Here is a 19,414-nt window from a genome sequence, read left to right as displayed (position 1 = left end):
CTTTAACTAGTTTAAATTTGAAGTATGTTAAAATGTTATTTTTTATACATATTTTCAACCGGTTATTACTGTAAAATAACCGATTGTTTATCTGTTATGCACCGTGTATGTGTGCTGGTTTCTCATTTGATTTGGCTGATGTTCCTTCTGGATATCACCTAGTGAGAACTAGTTTCTGGTGCTTATCTGTTTTGGATTAGATTACCCTGTGTTTGCTCAATGAATGCAGGATTCAACACATTCTAAACAAAGAACATTCCTAAAAGCATCCCAATGATTTGTCTCCATCAAATAAGGGGAGATTATTGAAGATGAGAGCTTTGATGTATCAAATTCACATGAAGCCTGAAGCTGTGCTGCTTTCTGGGTTTGGGTTTAGATTAAGCTATTTTGAATCTTTGTTAAGATCAGTCCTTGAAGCCTACACAAAGCTTGATTAAATTTGTTTTAAGAAACTAAGTGTTTTTCCAAGCAAAGGGAAAACAACCAGTTGATTTGTCAAAATAATCGGTTGTTTGTCACTTAGCTGGCTGGAAGTTTTAAAACTGCTCTTTGAATCAATTGTGTAACTGCTTGACTCATTCAACCGGTTAAATCATGGTTTCAACCGGTTAAATGTGTGTTTTCATAACAGTTTTTTGAAAACTTGTTTTAACTGATTCAGTTGTCAAATATGCCTTAAACAACTGCTTTTCAACGACTATAAATAAGGCTTTCGTTCAAATCAATTTACAACAACAAATACAACAAGTATTGATTGAGATTTGAGAAAGAGATTTGGTTTTTGAAAGTGTTTTCAAAAAGAGCAAGAGTGCTTTCAAGCTTTGCTGCGGTGACAAGTGTTGATCATAGGATCTCTAGTTCTGTAATTCTAGGTGTTTTCTATCCTTGGTTAGTGTCTTGTAATTGTACTTCTTTTACATACTGTTTATGTTTGAAATCCTGTAAAGACAGAGGTTGTTCTGTCTTGAGGTGTTAAGTTTTGCAAACAAGGTGAGTAGGCTTTGTGGGATTCAAAGTCACCTCTTTGTGGTGTGTGATTGTAATCTGTGTGATTATTAGTGGAAACTCAGAGGTTTGTCTGAGAATTGGATTTAGCTCAGGGATTGAGTGAACCAGTATAAAACCATTGTGTAAATCTTTCTTTCTCTCAAACTGTTTGGTATTTTCGCTGCTATAAACAACCGCTTAAAACACAGTTTTAACCGGTTAAAATTCTAATATCTGTTTCTTTTGGATTGTTTGATTGCCTTCCTTAAGTGCTTATCTGAGTTGTTTGTTAAAGATTCATTCTAGACCAAGTATTTGCGAAAATCTTTGATAAAACAATTCACCCTCTTATTTAAGCCATCCATTCTTACAACCTTTGCTAGGGTCTCAAGCCCCTTTTATAGATATCCCTTCAACTATTTTTTCCAATTAGAGCAAGATTTCAACAGGGAGAATATATATAAATAATAACAATTATATATTTCATCTTTAGAATAATATCACAACAGATAAAATATATATAACTAACTTGCATATTATCACAAGTTATCTTCAGAATAATATGATAACAAATTTAAACAATAACAATTATATTTTTCATCTTCAAAATAATATCACAATAGATAAAATATATATAACTAACTTGTATATTATCACAAGAGATAAAATATCTCTTTATCTTCGTAATAATATGATAACAAATTTAAACAATAACAGTTATATCTTTCATCTTCAGAATAATATTACAACAGAATATATATATATATATATATATATATATAACTTGTATATTATCACTAAGAGATAAAATATCTCTTTATCTTCACAATAATATGATAATAAATTTAAACAACAACAATTATATCTTTCATCTTCAGAATAATGTCACAACAAATAAAATATCTTTTTATCTTTTATCTTAATTACCTTTCATATCCCTACCCCAACATTCCTGTCAAGTACAACTATTTATCAAATTATCCATATACATTAATAAAATTGCCCAATTACATCACTTATTTTACTCCTATAATATTAACTTTTAAGTTTCTTCAAGAATTTTTTTTATTTAATAATTAATTAAAATATAATAATAATATTCGTAACTTATATATATTTTGTAAAGCATTTTACAAAGTTTTAAATATTTATTTTACGTTTTTGTCATGAATAATTATAATGTAATGTAATTATTTTTTGTTGTATTTTATCAAATTTTCATTAATAATTTATTATTTAAAATAAAAACTAAAATCATAAAAGAATTTTTTTAATTCTTATTAATTATTTATTTTAATTTCTTTTTTTTTAAAAAAATTTTCTTTAAAAAAAAGTTAAACGAAGTTAGATGAATACCGAGTAAAAATATTATTTGAGTAAAAAACATATAGTTTATTTGAGTAAAAATGGGAAGTTTATTTGTGTATTTCTTTTAAGAAATATATAGTTTATTTTGGGAAAAGATTTTCCAAACAAGCGTTAGGTCTTTATTTGCTCTTTTCAAACTCCTTTAAGACCTTCTCCTCTGTGCACTGTGCGGCCATTGCCTTCTCTTTCCGTCACAATCCATGGCGGCGCCAATGGATGAAGACGATTTGATGTACGAGTTCGCGTGGGGCAAGAAGCGAGGCATGGGTGGGAAGAAGAAGGACGTGCAGTTCTACGAGTCCTTCACCTTCGAAGGCGTGCAGTACACTCTTAACGATGCTGTTTGTCTCCAAAACGAAAGCTGCGACGTGCCTCACATAGGAAAGCTAATCAAGATCTGGGAGAACCGCGACAACTCTAGGAAAGTCAAGGTGCAGTGGTTCTTCCGCTCCGGCGAGATTCGAAAGTTCTTGGAAGGGATCCAAACCAAGGAGAATGAGTTGTTCTTGGCGTGCGGTGACGGCAAGGGCTTCGCCAATGTCAATCCACTCGTAAGCTTTCGATTCTGAATCCTTTCCCCATCGTTTTGAATATTCTTCTGCCGGTTTTGGTATCGTTAGCTATGTTGCTGTCGTTTTCATTATTTTTGTTGTTTCTGAGTTTCGGTTTCTGAATGTTTTTGCTGTCGTTTTGAGTATCATGGCTATTTTTATGTTTATCGTGTTGAATATTATCCGCTGTTGTTATGTCGTTTTGAGTATAGGTGTTGCAAATATCAATCCTTTGGTAAGTTTTGGATTCTAAAACTTATCTTTATTGTTTGGTTTTGGCTAATATTCTGTTGTTTAGGTTATTTGCTATGCAAACGTCTAACTTTTGGATTCTAAGTTTTTTCTCTTGTCGTTATTTTTCTACCGTACTGAGTACTTGTGGCTGTTTTCCCTATCATTTTTGGTTTTCGACTATTTTTTGTCATTTGAGGATTTGTTTTGGAAATTTCAATCCATTAGAAAGTTTCAGATCCTTTTTTTTCTGTCATTTGAGTATGCATATTTTGTGTAGATTTAAGTGCTTTTGGATATTTTTCTGTTGTTTTGAGTTTTTGCTTGTTTGCACCAGGAAGCTATCGTTGGAAAATGCAATGTCGTTTGCATTTCGAAGAATTTTGGAAATTCGCAACTGTCAGATGAAGCAAAGGCTGATTTTGTGTTCTACCGTTTCTTTGATGTTGGCCAACGCAAAGTAGTGGACGAGATAGACAAGATTGCTGGAACTGAAGGTATTAGGTGATCTTATTCATTTTTATGCAGTGTAAAAGATTGGTCATTGTTTTAGTTTTAAGATAGTTTTATTTTTGAAAAATAAGGGGATTTGTCACGTTGACATTCCCAGCTGAAACTTTTTAATAACTACCCTTGTGTTTGTAATTATCTAAAATCTTGGGTTTTAAGAAAAGAAGGAATATTACGTAGGATATATTTATACGTATATGCATGTACCGTTACACTGATGCGTGGTCCTATAGAAGACCCACATGTGCTGTATATATGTGATTCTATCAGTTTTCTCAATAATACAATAGTGTTCATTCCTTTTCTCTCAATCTTACATGGTATCAAGAGCCATAATGGCTTCCTCTTCCTTTGCGGCTTCATTTTTCTCTGCTGTTACATAGACTAGAAATTTTTCTTCTTCTGCTACCTTCATACCTCACATCTTCACAACACCCATCACCTTCAAATTGGATGATGACAATTTCTTAATTTGGAAACAACAACGGCATGTAACCTTGCACAACCTCAATCTCATGTGATTCTTGGATGGATTGTCCATACCTCCTGGCTTTGCTTCTGTCGATGCTGAATCAATGTGTACTACCAATCTTGCTTTTCTTTCTTATCAACAACAAGATCAAGCCATTGTTGCTTGGCTTCTTGCATCTATGTCTCCTTCGATTCTCACCAAGATGGTGGGACTCTCCTCCACTGCCCAAATTTGGAATGCTCTTCATACCTACTATGTGTCTCACCTAGGCTCGTGTTAGGAAGCTCAAATTGCAACTTCATCTCCAAAAATGTGACCGCAAGATATCTGCATTTGTTGATATTAAGATGATAGATTCTTTACATGTTGCTAACTGTCCCATTTCCATGGTTCTGGTTTTAAATAACTCATATCGGATCTGCCACCTTCATTGATAATTCTTCCTCCACTCTATTTTCTGTAAATCAATTATTGCATGTCCCTATTATCTCTATAAAATTGTTTCAAAATTTGCCAAGGATAATCATGTACTTTTTTGAGTTCTGTCCTGACAAATGTTATGTCAAAAAGCATGTAAGAAAGGAGATTCTTCTGCAAGGCAATCTTAAAGATGGCTTACATGATTTTCCTAAATTTCTTATTGTTTCATTTTTTTTTTGTTATCAACACTTCTCCTTAATCAATTTCAAATTCATATACTCTATGGCACAATTGTTTTAGACATGCTAATGGCAATGTAATACATAGAATAATGCGATACTGTAATGTGCTTTACACTACAAAACCTAGTTTCTGTGATTCTTGTGTAATAGGCAAAATGCATCAATTACCTTTTCAATATTCTACTACCGTCTAATACTGCTCCCCTACAACTTGCCTTTATAGATTTTTGGGGTCCATCACCCATGCCTGCGTTCAATGGTTCATATTATTATATTGTTTTCTTATATGCGTATTCTAAGTATGTGTGGTTTTATCTAAATCATTATAAGTCACAATCATCTATTGTTTTCAAATCATTTAACATCTATGTTGAAAAAAAAACAAACTGTTTTTTTTCTCTCAAAAGCATTCAAACTGATAATGCTTGTGAGTTCTTGTGTCTTAAATCCTTTTTAACCGAGCATGGCAAGGTAGTCAAAATCGTGATTTTCATTGTAAGATTGTACGATTTATGATTTCTATCCCTGTCTCTGATTTGCGATCACCAAAAAAGTGCAATTCCAGTAGATCGTGTGGTATCAATGTTTAAAATCGCAACTTGCATTGAAGCGATGAGTTTTGCGATGTTGGAACTGATAGTTTTGGTGGCACCGATGGCGGTTCTCGAGGCAACGCCTCTTGTGGCGTAACTCACCGGTGTTCCTCATAGCGGCATTTGCTCTCGTGATATCCTCACAACGTTGACGATTCTCGTGTGGCACTTCTGAGAGTGTTGCGGTAGCACGGCGACACGGTGATGCCTATAGTGGCGTCGCTCTTCTCTCACTCCCACACTCCCAATTTTACTTTTAGGGTTTTTCATATCCCTAATATCAATTTTAGGGTTTTTATGGGCTACTGGGATGGAGGCAGAACACATGGCCCAATTAGAAAAGGGGTGTTATAGCTAAATGACCTAATTGGATTTGGATGGAGGCAATCAATTACTCATGCCACGGTTATATTTTTTGTAAACATGACTTTATGGAAAACATTCATTAGTTACCACACTTTTTTTTTGGGAACCAAATGACTCATTGAACCATTACAAACTCCTAAAAACTAATGACTCACGCTCTCCCTTCTCCTTCCTTCATCTATTTAACTTCACTGCACATGCAACATTCCAAAGTGCAGTTTTATGTGTGTATATAAGTTTTCATAAAATTTGTAGGATCTTACTATCCGTGTTACGATCTTTTGATTTACGATTCATATTTATCTTTCCGATCTTGAGTAAGATCTCGATTTTGACTACCATGGAGCATGGTATTCAACACCGTCTTACATGCCCCTATGCCCATGAACAAAATGGGTCTATAGAATGAAAACATTGACACTTAGTTGATGTTGGTCTTCCTTTCCTTACAGGTGCTCCTCTCCCTATGTCTTTTTGGGTAGAAGCTTTTACTACTATTATTTCTATTAGTAATGTTTTGTCATCACCAATAATATTATTCATTCCTCTTCTCTGTTCTCTTTCTACCTCTCTATCTTACAAGGAAAAATCACAAGATTGTGTATGAGAGCTTCTGCCATGGTGTTTACAATCAAAGTGAGGTTATTATCTTCAATTGTGCTGTTGGAGAAAGTTGAGAAGTGAACTTCTTTTGTTGTTTGTCTGTTTAGTTGTTCCTCTTGTGTTTTGGGTCTCCCAAGTGGTGTCCCCCTCACTTCCTTTTATGATTTGAATCCCTACGTGTTAGCTCTAACGGGCAACTTAGCCTCACCTCTTTGTCTGAAATGAGTGTGTTTAGCTGCCACTAAACTTTAATTTTTTGTTGTTTTCAAAATTGAGGTTTTTGTTGAATGGATTGTTTTTCTCAACTTGTTGCAGATAAAAACATTTCCACCAAATGAGATAAACGAAGCTTGTTGGTGCTGTGGAACATGGTCTTGACAAGATAGAAAAGCATTGAAGTTGATATCCCGAGTAAACAAATTTGTTAGCCTGTAATTTAGAAGGTAGGTGACAAATATGTTGACGTACAACAACATACATGATGTTACAGAAAATGCTTACGAAGTGTATGTGTCTGGGAGGGATGCTAAATCTACATGACAAGCCAGCCTTCTAAAGAAGGAAAAATTCGGTCGTTCAGATATTTTTAAGGGGCTGGGAAAGGCTTCTTCAGGGGGAGTGTAATTGTAAATGTAATTGTTGAAGCTTGACAAGAAGCCAATGTCTTTTCCTTGTGATCATAATCTGTGCAAGGAATATTTGTGTTGCTGCTACTGCTGTAGTTAGATTATTACTAATAGCGCTATTGTACTTAATGTAATTAATTTATTTAGTTTCACCACATTTTCTACTTTAATTAAGTTATTGCTGGTGCTACTGCTACTTATTTCTAGGAATTTGCTTAGTCATGAAAAACAGTTTACAGTACTAGTGGATAATTTATCAAGATCTAGTGTGAACTAGTAAATAAACTAAGACAAACTAATGATATGTTTGTAAGAGTTATTTTTTATAATGTGAAAAATAGAAGGAAATAATTGTAAGTTAACTTTAGTATATGTAACAATGAATTAGTTTGTTGAATTGCTTAACTTAGGATTAACTTCAGTAATAAATTATCAAAAATTTTGTATTGAATTTGAATTATTTTAATTTCAACTTGTATTAATTTTTAAATATTTTGTTTGAGTAATGTAATTGAAATTTATTTATTTAAAGTTTTAATTATTAAATTTATAAAATAGTATTTAATAATTTAAAAATATTTGGTGAATATGGATAAGAAAGAGAAGGGGGATGCATTGAAGATGTAGAATACAAGAAACATATGGGGAATGAAGGATTAGAAGATTGATTGTATGTCATGACTTCGATTTTAACTAATAATATCAAATCTAAAAGATCAATAAAACATCTTACTTTCAAGCTCTAGTTGCACTACATGAAGGTATTTGACGAGTCTTATGTGATAATGATTGTGACATTGCTTTTTACAGAAAGACTAATGTGTACTTGTAAATAGTCACATTGCTTTTGAAAAAGACTAATGAGACTCAATTATTTCTATTAATGGATAAGGTAATTTCTACATGATTGACATTAACTAATATGTAAAAAATTGCTTAAGATGTCGACGATTTTGATATTAACTAATAATATCACGTTTAAGTGATTAATTAGACTTAATTATTTACTACTAAAAAAGTCTCATACTTCATAACTGTCAAATAAAATCATTGGATTTGAGAAAGAAAGTGTGGACGATGCGAGTTTGATACTCCCAAAATTGCAAAACAAAAACATAACCTTTTCAAGGGGGTTTGCTAGTGATGTTATTAAAAACCAATCTTCTTTGTGAGGCACAATATAAAGCAATTAGGTTGAAATTTCTTTTAAAAGTATTAATACAGTTTTTAAGTGAAGACCTCTTACCTTATTTTCTTGGACTTGTTTAGTCTCACTAAGATTACGTCTATAAGTGGCACAAAATAAAATCTAGTAATGGTAGATGATTATTTTAGATGGAATTGGATAAAATTCTTGAACTCTAAGGATAAGATTTTCAACTCTAAACACACATCAGAAGAATGATGTAGGGAACTCAGAAGAATGATGTAGGGAAAAGGAAAAATAGATTTTTAGAAGAAATTACTTGAATGATGTATAGTGCAAACTCTTCACCTAAATACTTTTATGCAAAAGTCGTTAATAGGATTTGCTATTTACAAAAATTAAATTTACATTAGACTTTGACAAAAAGACTCGCTATGAATTGTGTAACGACAGGAAATCGAACATTTCTTATTTTCATTGTTTCGGAATTCAACGTTTCATTCTTAACACTAAGGAGAGTGAAAAAGTTTAATTCTAAAAGTGGTAAATTAATCTTGTTTGAATATTTTGAAACATTTAAGACCTATAAAGTCTATAACTTTATAACGTCATCATTGAAAAAGCCAGTCATGTGATATTTAATGACCATAAGTTTAAGTTTGATAAGGAATTGTCAGAGCTAGATGATTCTTTTGCAAATTGCAAAAACAACTGCAAAGACAAAAATAAGCATAATGCTTATGAAGATTTGGTAAAAGGTCTAATTTTGGAAAAATAACCAATTGGTCGTAACTCACAACTAGTAAAGAATCATCCAACAAATGCCATTATAGGTAATAAAAAAAACTGTAAGAACAAGATCTTCTTACAAAGATCAATTTGCATTGATTTCTAAAATCAGGACAAAAAGTGCTAGTGAAGAATTAGATGATTAAAGTTATGTAAAAACTATGCAAAAAGAGCTTGATTTGTTTTAGAAAAATTACGTTAAAAGCCAAGATTTACAACAAGTCTTTTCTACAAAAGGTGGGTTCAAATGACAATGTAATTGAGTATAAGAAGTTTGTGATATACCACATGTTGGCTGATATATACCATTTAATTATCTTAACTTTTTGAGGATCATTCAAGCCAGAAGGGCGACACAAGAAAGATTCAATATGTTACACTTCTTAATAGAATCTTTTGGTAGCAAGGCGTCTACCACAAGTTCTAAAAAAATCTAGACAATTCAACTCATTAAGATATAGTCTTAAAAGGATAGGTACTTGTGAATCAACCCTCTTTTGACATATTCAACATGCACCAAATGAAGCTAGGATTAAGTCTCAGAGTCATGAAAGCTCGAATTCTTGATCTAGAAAAGCTAAAGTAGTATTATTTATTCAATCTCGAATCCTCTTACTTAGGAAAATTTGAGAGTTCTACATCAGTAAAAGACATGTTTTCACGTCTTCATGTTGAATAAAATGAAATGATTAAGAAAAGGAAGAAAAAAAAAATTCATCTACGAGAGGTTAAACACACTAGATGATCTATTGAGATTAAATTTGTTAGACAATCTTGCAGTATTACATCTATTAGATGGTCTGATGCAATCCAAGCATGTAGATTGGTGAACTCATGGAGTGACAGCGAAGGTTTGCACCAAAAATGATAGGGAATTGGTGAGGTTTAAGGGTGATATAGGTGCTAGGAAGAAGAAAGAGGTGTGACCAACTTTTTTTAGGGTTTTCACTAAGCCTAGAAGACTCTTTAGCAAAAGGAGATTTGGGAGATAAAGAGTTTCAATTATGAATACTTCATTCAATTAATGCAAATTGGAATACATGGTGTTCATTTGATCTATTTATAGATGAATATGATGAAGGTAGTTTGCTCCTTAAGCTACCATAACTCTAGTTAAGCAAGCTTAACTATAAGTATAGTGAGGTTTAGTGGCTTAAGAAAGTATCGTGTAGGTCCTCTTAAGATGCTCTATAGACTCTTGCTTGTATGACAAGTGAGGGTTTCTAGAGTGTCTTTGATTTATTTACAAATTACTCTTAAAATTAGTTCAAAATATAGGTTTTATACAATAGTATTCTACTATTTATACAGACAGTTGTTTTGTCTTTATTCTTGAATATGATGGTTTGGATGATCCTTCGTCAGGCTCCCCTCCTTATAAAAACTCCTTATCATTACGAACAAATGTTATAAAATAATTAAAATTTCCAATCTATTCCTCGCATTTAAATATGTTAAACATTATCATTTAGGTCAGATGCTTAGAAGTACTTTCCAGTCAAATCTAAGGATCAAAATCATAAATGATTCAAGCTTTGAGAATAAAATGATAATATCAATCATCAATCAAGAACTAAATATTATAGATAAATATCACTTCAATATATAAGAGTTTGAATAGATTACTCTCAATCCCAAAGAGAAGAAAATTACTCACTCATGTTGGCCATTACAAGCATGGAAAACAAGAAAAGAAGATCCAGAATGTTTCTTCTTGATGATTGCCTCCTCTATGGTTTTCTATCTCTCTCTATTCTCCTAATGATTTCTAAGGTTATGCCTCACAACTTCTATTTAACCTAGTTGGTCTTGGGTTAAGTGACATCTCGCTTAAGCAAGATATTACTTGCTTAAGCGAGTTTGACGAGAAAAAGCCCAACTTCACTAGAATGAACTTGAATGGCCAAGCCTTGGGCAAGTCTTGGGCGATTTCCTCTGGAGTGATCTTGCTTGGGCAAGTTTGGCCGAGTTTTCCAACGTTCCAACTTTTCTTTTTCATCTTGTCTATTCTCCTTTAGCCTTTTTATCTCCATTTTCCCCAGAATCTTGAAATTAACACAAATTTTAGAATAAATTGTTTTTATTCATCTTATAATCACAAAATATGTAAACTGGTTTAAATTCCTATATTAGGGGTTGAATTATAACTATTTTATCAATTAAAATCCATAAGTGTCTATCTTTTTATATGTAATATTACATAATTATGACACTTATCAAGGTAGCTTAAGGTTTAAGCTACCTTAACCTTGGTTAGTCTTGCTAACCCATGATGAGCTTTTGGAGCTTCTAACTAATGGAGGTGTCGTGAATAATTTATTCTCTTGTTCTCTAGAAACCCCTTTTTACATATGTCAAGTGACTAAAATAATTATACTCTAGAAAATTGTCCATAAATACAAGATCTAAAATAGTTATTCTACTTTGTACAGACTAAGACAAATATTTATAATGTACATTCTTTTTCTCTTAGTCCTATATCTTGGTGACTTGGAACTTATGGATGGTCCTCCACCAGTCTCCACCCTTCAAAAAAGACATGTCATCTGATCCGGCTGTGGGTGTCGCCTTATTTGAAAACACCGTAGTCGACATCCACCAGGTTCATGGTTCCACCTGAATAAGAAAAAAACAAAGTAAGGAAACAAAAATATTTCGTTAAAAGATAAGAAATGTGTAGTTTCTTTTGTTTTTGAAGAAAAAAATATAAACAATAGAAGAAGAATTTTAAGAAGAAATACCTTTGTCCAAAGATGGAGTGATTAAACAAAGAGGTTTATAAGGTTTAGGGTTTTGGTCTTCTAATGTTTTATGATATTTTTACTGGTTTTCTTTTCACTCTCTATTTTTTGTTTTGAGTTTTATTTCATCCTTTTGTACCTTCTTAGGTGTAAGAGGGCATGAACTAAATTTATGGCCTCCAAATGTAAAAGTGATTTTATTTGAATGGCCTTCATGGAAAGTATTGAAGGTCGATCAAGTATAGTGTGTCCAATTTCCATATGAATAATATCACATAAAATGTTTTCTTAGTAATTGCCTTTGTGAATTTGCACACTTGCTTAGTGGTTGACAGCTACACCATCATCTTAATTAATCCAGTATAACTTGTATGATGCTGGGTGTGAATACGTTTAAGAGATAATTTTTGAACTAACCTATAACTACTACAGTTGCAACAAGAACCACTATCCACAATTAAAGAACAAATGTTATCAAGAACCTTACATCTTGTGTGGAAATTTTTTTCTCTTTGTGACTGATCTAATTTTAGGGGACGACTTTGATGAAGTCTTTGAACGATTAATAAATCAGCTGTAAATGGTTGAATCTCTTCTTCAGAAGATATGGCTTCTTCTTCATCAGAGGAAGAAGATGAAGTCTCAATTGAATGTCTTGTTCTTTTAAAATAAGAGTTTTTCTTTTGAGGACATTAAGAGGCATAATGTCCTTTTTCCAAACACTGAATGCATTGGACTTATTTAATCTTAACTTTTTTAGAAGGAGAAACATAATTATTTGCATTTTTTTTAGCTTGTGCCCTATCCTTATCTTTATCATGTGGTCATTCTTTTTCATAAGAATAATTATTTCTTTTATAGTCTTTTTCTCCCTCTATTTGATGAAGACAAATTCTTGGTTTGCTTGTGTTGTTCTGTTTGAATTTGAAAGTACCTGCAAAATAGGCAAAATGAATGTACCATAGAGCAATTATATTCAGGTTCCTCTAGCACCAACAAACAAGTTTTCACCATGTGATTTTTATAAAGAAAACCAACAAAATCAGTGTGAAAACCAATGTAAATGACGTGCACAATCAAAGTTTTTTGCAACAACATACCAAACAAGTTTAAACCAGATTAAATAGATATGCATCAACATACAAACCATATTCAAACCAGATAATTCTCCCCCTATTTGTCTTCACAAATAGAGTAGAAGAAGGGATTAAAACAATTGTTCAATAAATTAAAACAACATACAAAAGTAAAGTACTAAAAGACTTCAATCATCTTTGCCATATTGTAGCTCAAAAGGCTGATTTTGAACAACTTCAATCTGCTCATCAAGTTTATGAAAACGTGCCACAAAGAACTCATGATGACTCCTTTGTTCATCAACAAAATTGTCCATCATTCTCAGCATCAATCTTTTAAATGGAGACATATAGGTGATGCGTTCCCCCATGATTTCAACACTTGAACCAACATCATCATCTCCAACTTGAAAACCAACATCAACATCACCACCAGCAACAACAATATCAACTTTCTCTTCTCCACCATCTTCAGCATGAGCCCCACTTGAGGATCCAGCTTGATCACCATCCTTGCTAACCCACTTTCCACCAATTTTGGTGAAACCCATCTTGTTAAGGGAGCCATTGTTGACTTCATGTGATGTTTTCACCACTTCAGATTGCTCCTCTTCAAGATCAACTTCAAAGTAATGCAGAAATTTAGAAATAAGGATAGCATAAGTGTAGTGGTAATCACTTAACCTCATTGATTTCAGCATATGCTCTTTTATGATGTGGATCCAATTTATTTTGACCTTGTTCATGATGCAATAAATGAAAACAAGACCATCCTTAGTCAGCATAGAGTGATTGCTTCCTCGTGGAGTCAACATCCATGTAACAATGAAAGCCATAAGCCTCTCATTTAGCCTCAAGCCCCCCACAAAGAAGTTTCTTACTTTGCATTATGGATTCTTCAAACAGCTTCTATAGACTTCATTTTGTTGAATTCTTCAACCACTTCAATATTCCCTTTATTTATCCTCAATCCAACATACTTCGGTCCAGTAATGACAGTCCAAATTTCGCGAGTAATCTCTAAATTAACCCCTTTCACATGTGAGCAGAGGTTTCACCAACAATTTGAAGATTAGTGTAGAATACCTCACAAGGTCTGGATAGATATTTCCAGACATTTATAGGAACCTTTTTAGCTGTTGTTCTTTTAGGAAATCTCTCACTTTAGACAATTTTTTCTCTTTTAACCAATTGAATAAAATGAGCTTCGAATTGTTGATAACCTTTCTACTTGTTTCATGTAGGTATTTTCAATATTCTCATCTTCTTCAGGAAACCAGCTTTCAAGGCGCCCACCCTTTTTCACTCCACTGGTTTTCATTATTTTGGAGGAAGGAGGTGTTGAATCCATGGAGCAAGGAGAAAATTTTAGAGAGATAGAAGAAGACAACAGTTTCAGAATGGGAGCAGAGAAAATAATGGGTTGATTCTGTGAGACAAAACAACTTAAATAGGCACAATTATATAAGCTATAAAAGCAGCCAACAAAATTGTTTTTTAAAGAAAAAAAAATTAGTTCATAAAGAATACTGATACACGTCATCTTTCAAACAAAATGCAAAGAACCAACACATGCATATTTGACTAGTCATTAAATTTCTTAAATTTTCAAGATATGGAATATATTCCATTAATGATGAAAATAACTTCCAAACAACTTGAGTTAAAGGCCATAATAAAAGCAATTTTGACTCATAACAGCTTTGGGAAGGAATCAACAACTGAAACAATGCATAGAGATTTAAAACAACTTTAATGAAATGGTGTCAAGGATGACACAATCGGTTGTTTCATGGAAACAATCAGTTATTTTCCTATGATAACAATTATGATTTTTCACAATTCAAAAGCTTTCACAGAGATAAAAATACAAAATGCTACACACACATGTTTTTGTGTAAAGATGAAAAATAGAGTTTATTTAACAACAATGAACAAAAATAAAAAAATTTAATGGAATAAGTTTATAGCTTTTTTGAAGAATGTTTTCAATTACAGAACCATAGTACATGAGTCAAGAATAAATTTTGCAAGACCCTCAAGATCAGTGTGCAATTAGGAGTTGTACTCCAGAATCTAATTCTGATAATTCCTTTTGTGACTTGATCCTTTAATCCAGTGATTTTTGGTTTCTAAGAGTACCTACACAAAAACAATATCAAGTAGCAAGATTTGGTCCCCCCTAACAAATTTGGGTCCATTGGCTTTAATGGAATCATTTGTATCCTTAGAATTCATAGAATTCTTAGGAACCCATTTAAGAATACCTTTGGGAACATAAATCTTTCTAATTTTATAGAATATAACAGATTGACCTGTACTGGCCAGACCTTGAACATCGGCTGGAGAAGAGGTCGACATCAGATGTTGACATCGGACATCGGTGGTCCGACAATAATAGTGGGCCACGTAAGTTGGGCCCCACAAATAGTATGAGTTAACACCTAGATACCAGAAAGACCTAAGTCACGAGAGGATCATGCATGAGGTGTGTATAGTACATTCGGGTACAGCACAAGCAAGTGTTCCCTAGAGGCGCTAAGGCCCGTAAGGGTTAAGGTTTCCAGGGAAAGACTGCATGCATGACACGTGAATAATTAGAGCACCCACAAAAAGAGTGTCACCTAAAACTGTGTACAATGCAATAACTTAACTGAAATAAAACTTAAGGTTGACCGCGTTCTTCCTACGAGGGATTGCTCCACCTTCTAAGGTCTCGAGCCTCTATGCTCCATTCCCAAGGACCTCTGTCACACAAAAGGGACCAATCCACTTGGGAGACAACTTGTTTTCTAACTGGTATGGGTGGGTCTATCGCATGACCAGGTCGGCGACCTGAAACTGCCGAGGTCTCAGCTTGGAGTTGTACTTGTACTCCACTCTTCTCTTTAAGGCTTCAACCTTGATTCTTGCTTCTTCCCTGACCTCATCTAGTAGATCCAGGTTCACCTGATAACGCGTATGTGCTTATTTTGGGTGTTTTCAGGGTTTCTTGAGTCAACGACCGGTGACTTCTCTTAACACCTTCTGAGGTGCTTATCTGTTGGACTTCCACTGTGACGTCTGTGGTGGTTCGAGGTGTCCTCAAGGTCTCCTATATGACTGTCCTCTACCTTCCCCCCCTTGCCTGAACTGGCGAGCTTTGCTAGCAAGTCAGCTCGAGCATTCTGTTTTCGAAGGACATTTACTAACTCGAACACCGCGAAAGTCTCCTTCAGGATCTGAACATACTGTAGGTATGCGACCATCTGGGGATCCTTGGCCTGATACTCTCCTATAACCTGCCCTGTTACCAACAGGGAGTCACTCTTCACCATCAAACTCTTCGCCCCCATCTCTTTAGCTAGCAACATTCCAGCTATTAGGGCCTCATACTCCGCCTGGTTGTTACTGGCCTTGAAAGCAAACCGCAGGGCCTGCTCGATCAGCAACCCATTTGGTCCTTCCAAAATGACACCAGCTCTGCTACCATGTTGGTTAGAGGATCCATCTACGGAGAGGATCCACCTGAAATCTGCTTCCTCTTGGTACGTGGCTGCCGAGGAGAGCTCTACTACGAAATCAGCATAAACGTGGCCTTTGATAGGTCCTCTGGGTTCATATTGCACATCGAACTCTGACAGCTCCACCGCCTAGCGCACCATTCGTCCTTCCACATCAATTTAGGGGACACTCTTTTTCCCTTATAAGGGTTTTTTAACGAGGTCACGTAATAAAATTTCAGTTATTCAGTTAAAGAGATATGTTTGCCAACATTTTGTACAGTGCAGAGAGTGAACCTTTCCCTTGGGTTAGAAACACCAAAACTAGGAATAGTATGGTTCCTAGTAAGCCTCCCTCTTGCGTGGGAACGCCAAGGTCGAGACAGCAAGGTTCCTTCAGTTAAAATCCTCCCCTGCCACTATACGGTGAGGACGAGGTCAGTTAATGAACCTCTCCCTTGGGTTAGAAACACCAAGATTGGGAATAGTATGGTTCCTAGCGAGCCTCCCTCTTGAGTGGGAACGCCAAGGTCGATAAGAGCATGGTTCCCCCAGTTTAAATCCTCCCTTGCCTCTATACGACAAGGACGAGGTCAGTACGCAAAGTAAGCATCTCCCTTGGGTTAGAAACACAAAGACTAGGAATAGTATGGTTCTTAGTGAGCCTCCCTCTTGTGCGGGAACGCCAAGGTCGAGAACAGAACAGTCACCAGTTAAAATCCTCCCCTGCCTCTATACGGCTAGGGCGAGGTCAGAAAGAAGAACCTCTTCTTTGTCTTGTAAGGCAAGGTTAGTATGGTTCCCAGTTATACATCTCCCTTACCCCTGTGTGGAAAGGTCGAGTCCAGTTAAGTGAACCTCTCCCTTGTCTTAAGACAAGGTCGAGAACAGTGCGGTTCCTAGTTAAAGATCTCACTTGCCCTTAAGAGCCAAGGACAAGAGCAACATCTCCCTTACCTTTGTTTAACAAAGAATAGGGCGAAGTAAGAGCTTGGGTAAGCACTGTGTCTACCCTAAGACAACGAAGAAAGGCTAAGGTCAAGCAAGCGGTAAAGAAGCGTGCTACCTAAGTCAGAAAGGCCCTAAAGCAATGTTAGACTAAGCAAGACAGGCAAAACAGCTAACAACAAAAGGGGCAGTTCAAAAGGAAACAAATATAAAAAGAAGCATATATATATATATATATTTGCAAATAACAATTATTTGACAGACAACCAAATAATTACAAACAGAAGTCACTCCTTGGCATTGACCAGCAGCCCACCAAAAATCTTCTTTGACAAGCCGGTTTGAGAAAGATCCACCCCAGGGTGCGTGCAGGCAACCTATGCCATGGCATCCTCAAACCCAGCAGCATAGGTGTCAACAACGTCATTGGTGAGCTCCTCCTTGGTCTTTTTGAAGAGTTCGTCCTTGCGGGCTAGCTCTTCCTCCAGCTGGACAAGCCGCTTCTCTTGCTGACTTGACCTTTCCTCAAGCCTAGTCATCTTCGCTTGCGACTCTTCTACCTTCTCCTGCAAGCCAATAATCTCATTTCGGAGAGCCAAGACCTTTGCGTGAGCCCTCAGAGTTTCCTGGGACTCCTCGAATAGAAGCTTCTTGGTCTCCTTATTAGTTTTATGAGGATTTGAGACCTCCAGATACAGAGCAGTTTCGCGACGTTTGAGCTCCTTGATCTGAAGTGCATTTTGGTCAGGTTAAGGCTAGAGGCAACAAGGAAGTCCCCAAGGCACTTGGCTACATGCTCTTGCAAGGGAACTTCGTCCATGCTCTCCATTCTCTCTCGGTCTTGGAAGGATTGAAGGGCCCGTTGGAGGAAGGCAGGCAGGTCAGCAGGAGGCACGCCATGATCACCTTCAGAGGCACTCTCCACCCCACCTTCCTGTACCACGATGTCGCGAGGAGAAGAGGAACTTGGAGGGTTTTCCCTAAAGGAGGGGGCGCGGTTGTCCGAAGCTGAGTTCGCTGGAACCGCAACATCAACTTTCCTTTTCCTCTTAAAGACGAGGCCTGAACAGATGTCCTCATCCTCAGAGGTAGTGGCCTCAGCTACCCCCTTCTGTCTATGATCTACAGGGGTTGGAGCAGAAGGGCCTGGGGGTAGAAGTAGCCGTAGTAGGGGCGTAAGCTAGAGCCGAGGCATCGACATCAAAAGGGCCAGGAGTAGCTTTGCGTTGGAGGGCCACCTCAGCTAACTGCCTCCTCTTCTCAGCAGTAAGCACCACACCTGCATAAGAAAACAACAATGCATAAGAGTCCAAACCCACAAAGCACACAAGTCAAAAGTAACACATGAAGAAGAAACAGAGAGGGTACCAATATAGCCTTTGAGAGCCTTGGGGCTGTACTCGAGTTTGATCAACTCCATGGTGCTAAACACCGCCCCCAAATTGGAGAAGAACTCGCATACCTCCCGATCTTGTGGGGCCAAGTCCTCAAGACACCTTGACATTTTGAGACATGGTTTCTCCACCCAATAGAGGGGAAATTCGTCCAACAGGGCAGGGTCGAACTTGCTGCAACATATCTTGAAGAACTTCCCTTTGAAGCCCTTGTATGACTGCTGAAAGAGAGTTAGAAGAACTCTCCCAGCAACTCCATTGAAGCTCACCCACAACTTCTTTCCTGGATTCTTCGCTTTGAAGAAGTACATGAAGAGGTCCACTGATGGCATATGGCCAAAGTGGCTGCAGAGAATAGAGAAAGCCCTGACGAACGCCCAACTGTTGGGATGTAGCTAGGCAGGGGCCACGTTGACCTCGGTGAGAAGCGCACGCTCAAACCCCGTGAATGGAAAACGAAGCTTGGGACTTTTAAAGATGGTGGAGTACGCGAAGAAGAAGGGTTTTGTTTGGTCCGCATGGTCATTAGCGCACACAGGTACGCCTTCCTTGCAAGGCAGGACCTTCACGAACCTGTCGTGCTCCTTCCCGAAGATGCAAAATTTTTCTTTGGACTCGCCCTCCTTAAACGAGGTGATGTTTGAGGTTTCTGCCAGAAGGTTATCAGGAGCCCAACGGTATAGCGATTTGTAGTCGATGGAGGGAGGTGGGTTCGGTGTAGTTTTCGTTCTAGCCATCTCAAAAGGAAAAGCTAAGAAAGGAGAGGAGAAAAAGAAGAAGAAAAAACGAAGGTTTTAGAGGAAGAAGATGGTGTGACTCAGGAAATCCAGAAAAACAGAGAATGCGCGAACCAAAAGTGTAAAAT

At 36.1% G+C, this 19,414-nt stretch overlaps 1 protein-coding gene across 1 annotated transcript; it reads left to right on the top strand.

Moving 5' to 3' along the window:
- The first annotated feature begins 2,445 nt into the window (after window positions 1–2,445).
- On the top strand, window positions 2,446–7,142 carry LOC137826103 (protein ANTI-SILENCING 1-like). The gene is made up of 3 exons (XM_068631958.1): window positions 2,446–2,909; window positions 3,478–3,637; window positions 6,662–7,142. The coding sequence occupies exons 1-3, from the start codon at window positions 2,559–2,561 to the stop codon at window positions 6,682–6,684; spliced, it is 534 nt and encodes a 177-aa protein (XP_068488059.1). The 5' UTR covers window positions 2,446–2,558; the 3' UTR covers window positions 6,685–7,142.
- The last annotated feature ends 12,272 nt before the right edge of the window (window positions 7,143–19,414 follow it).

This window comes from Phaseolus vulgaris, chromosome 8 (assembly GCF_000499845.2).
Source record: "Phaseolus vulgaris cultivar G19833 chromosome 8, P. vulgaris v2.0, whole genome shotgun sequence".
In the NCBI taxonomy this organism is placed as follows: domain Eukaryota; kingdom Viridiplantae; phylum Streptophyta; class Magnoliopsida; order Fabales; family Fabaceae; genus Phaseolus; species Phaseolus vulgaris.
The sequence above is the reverse complement of the archived record's forward strand: the minus strand, read 5'-3'. Positions and strand labels throughout refer to the sequence as shown.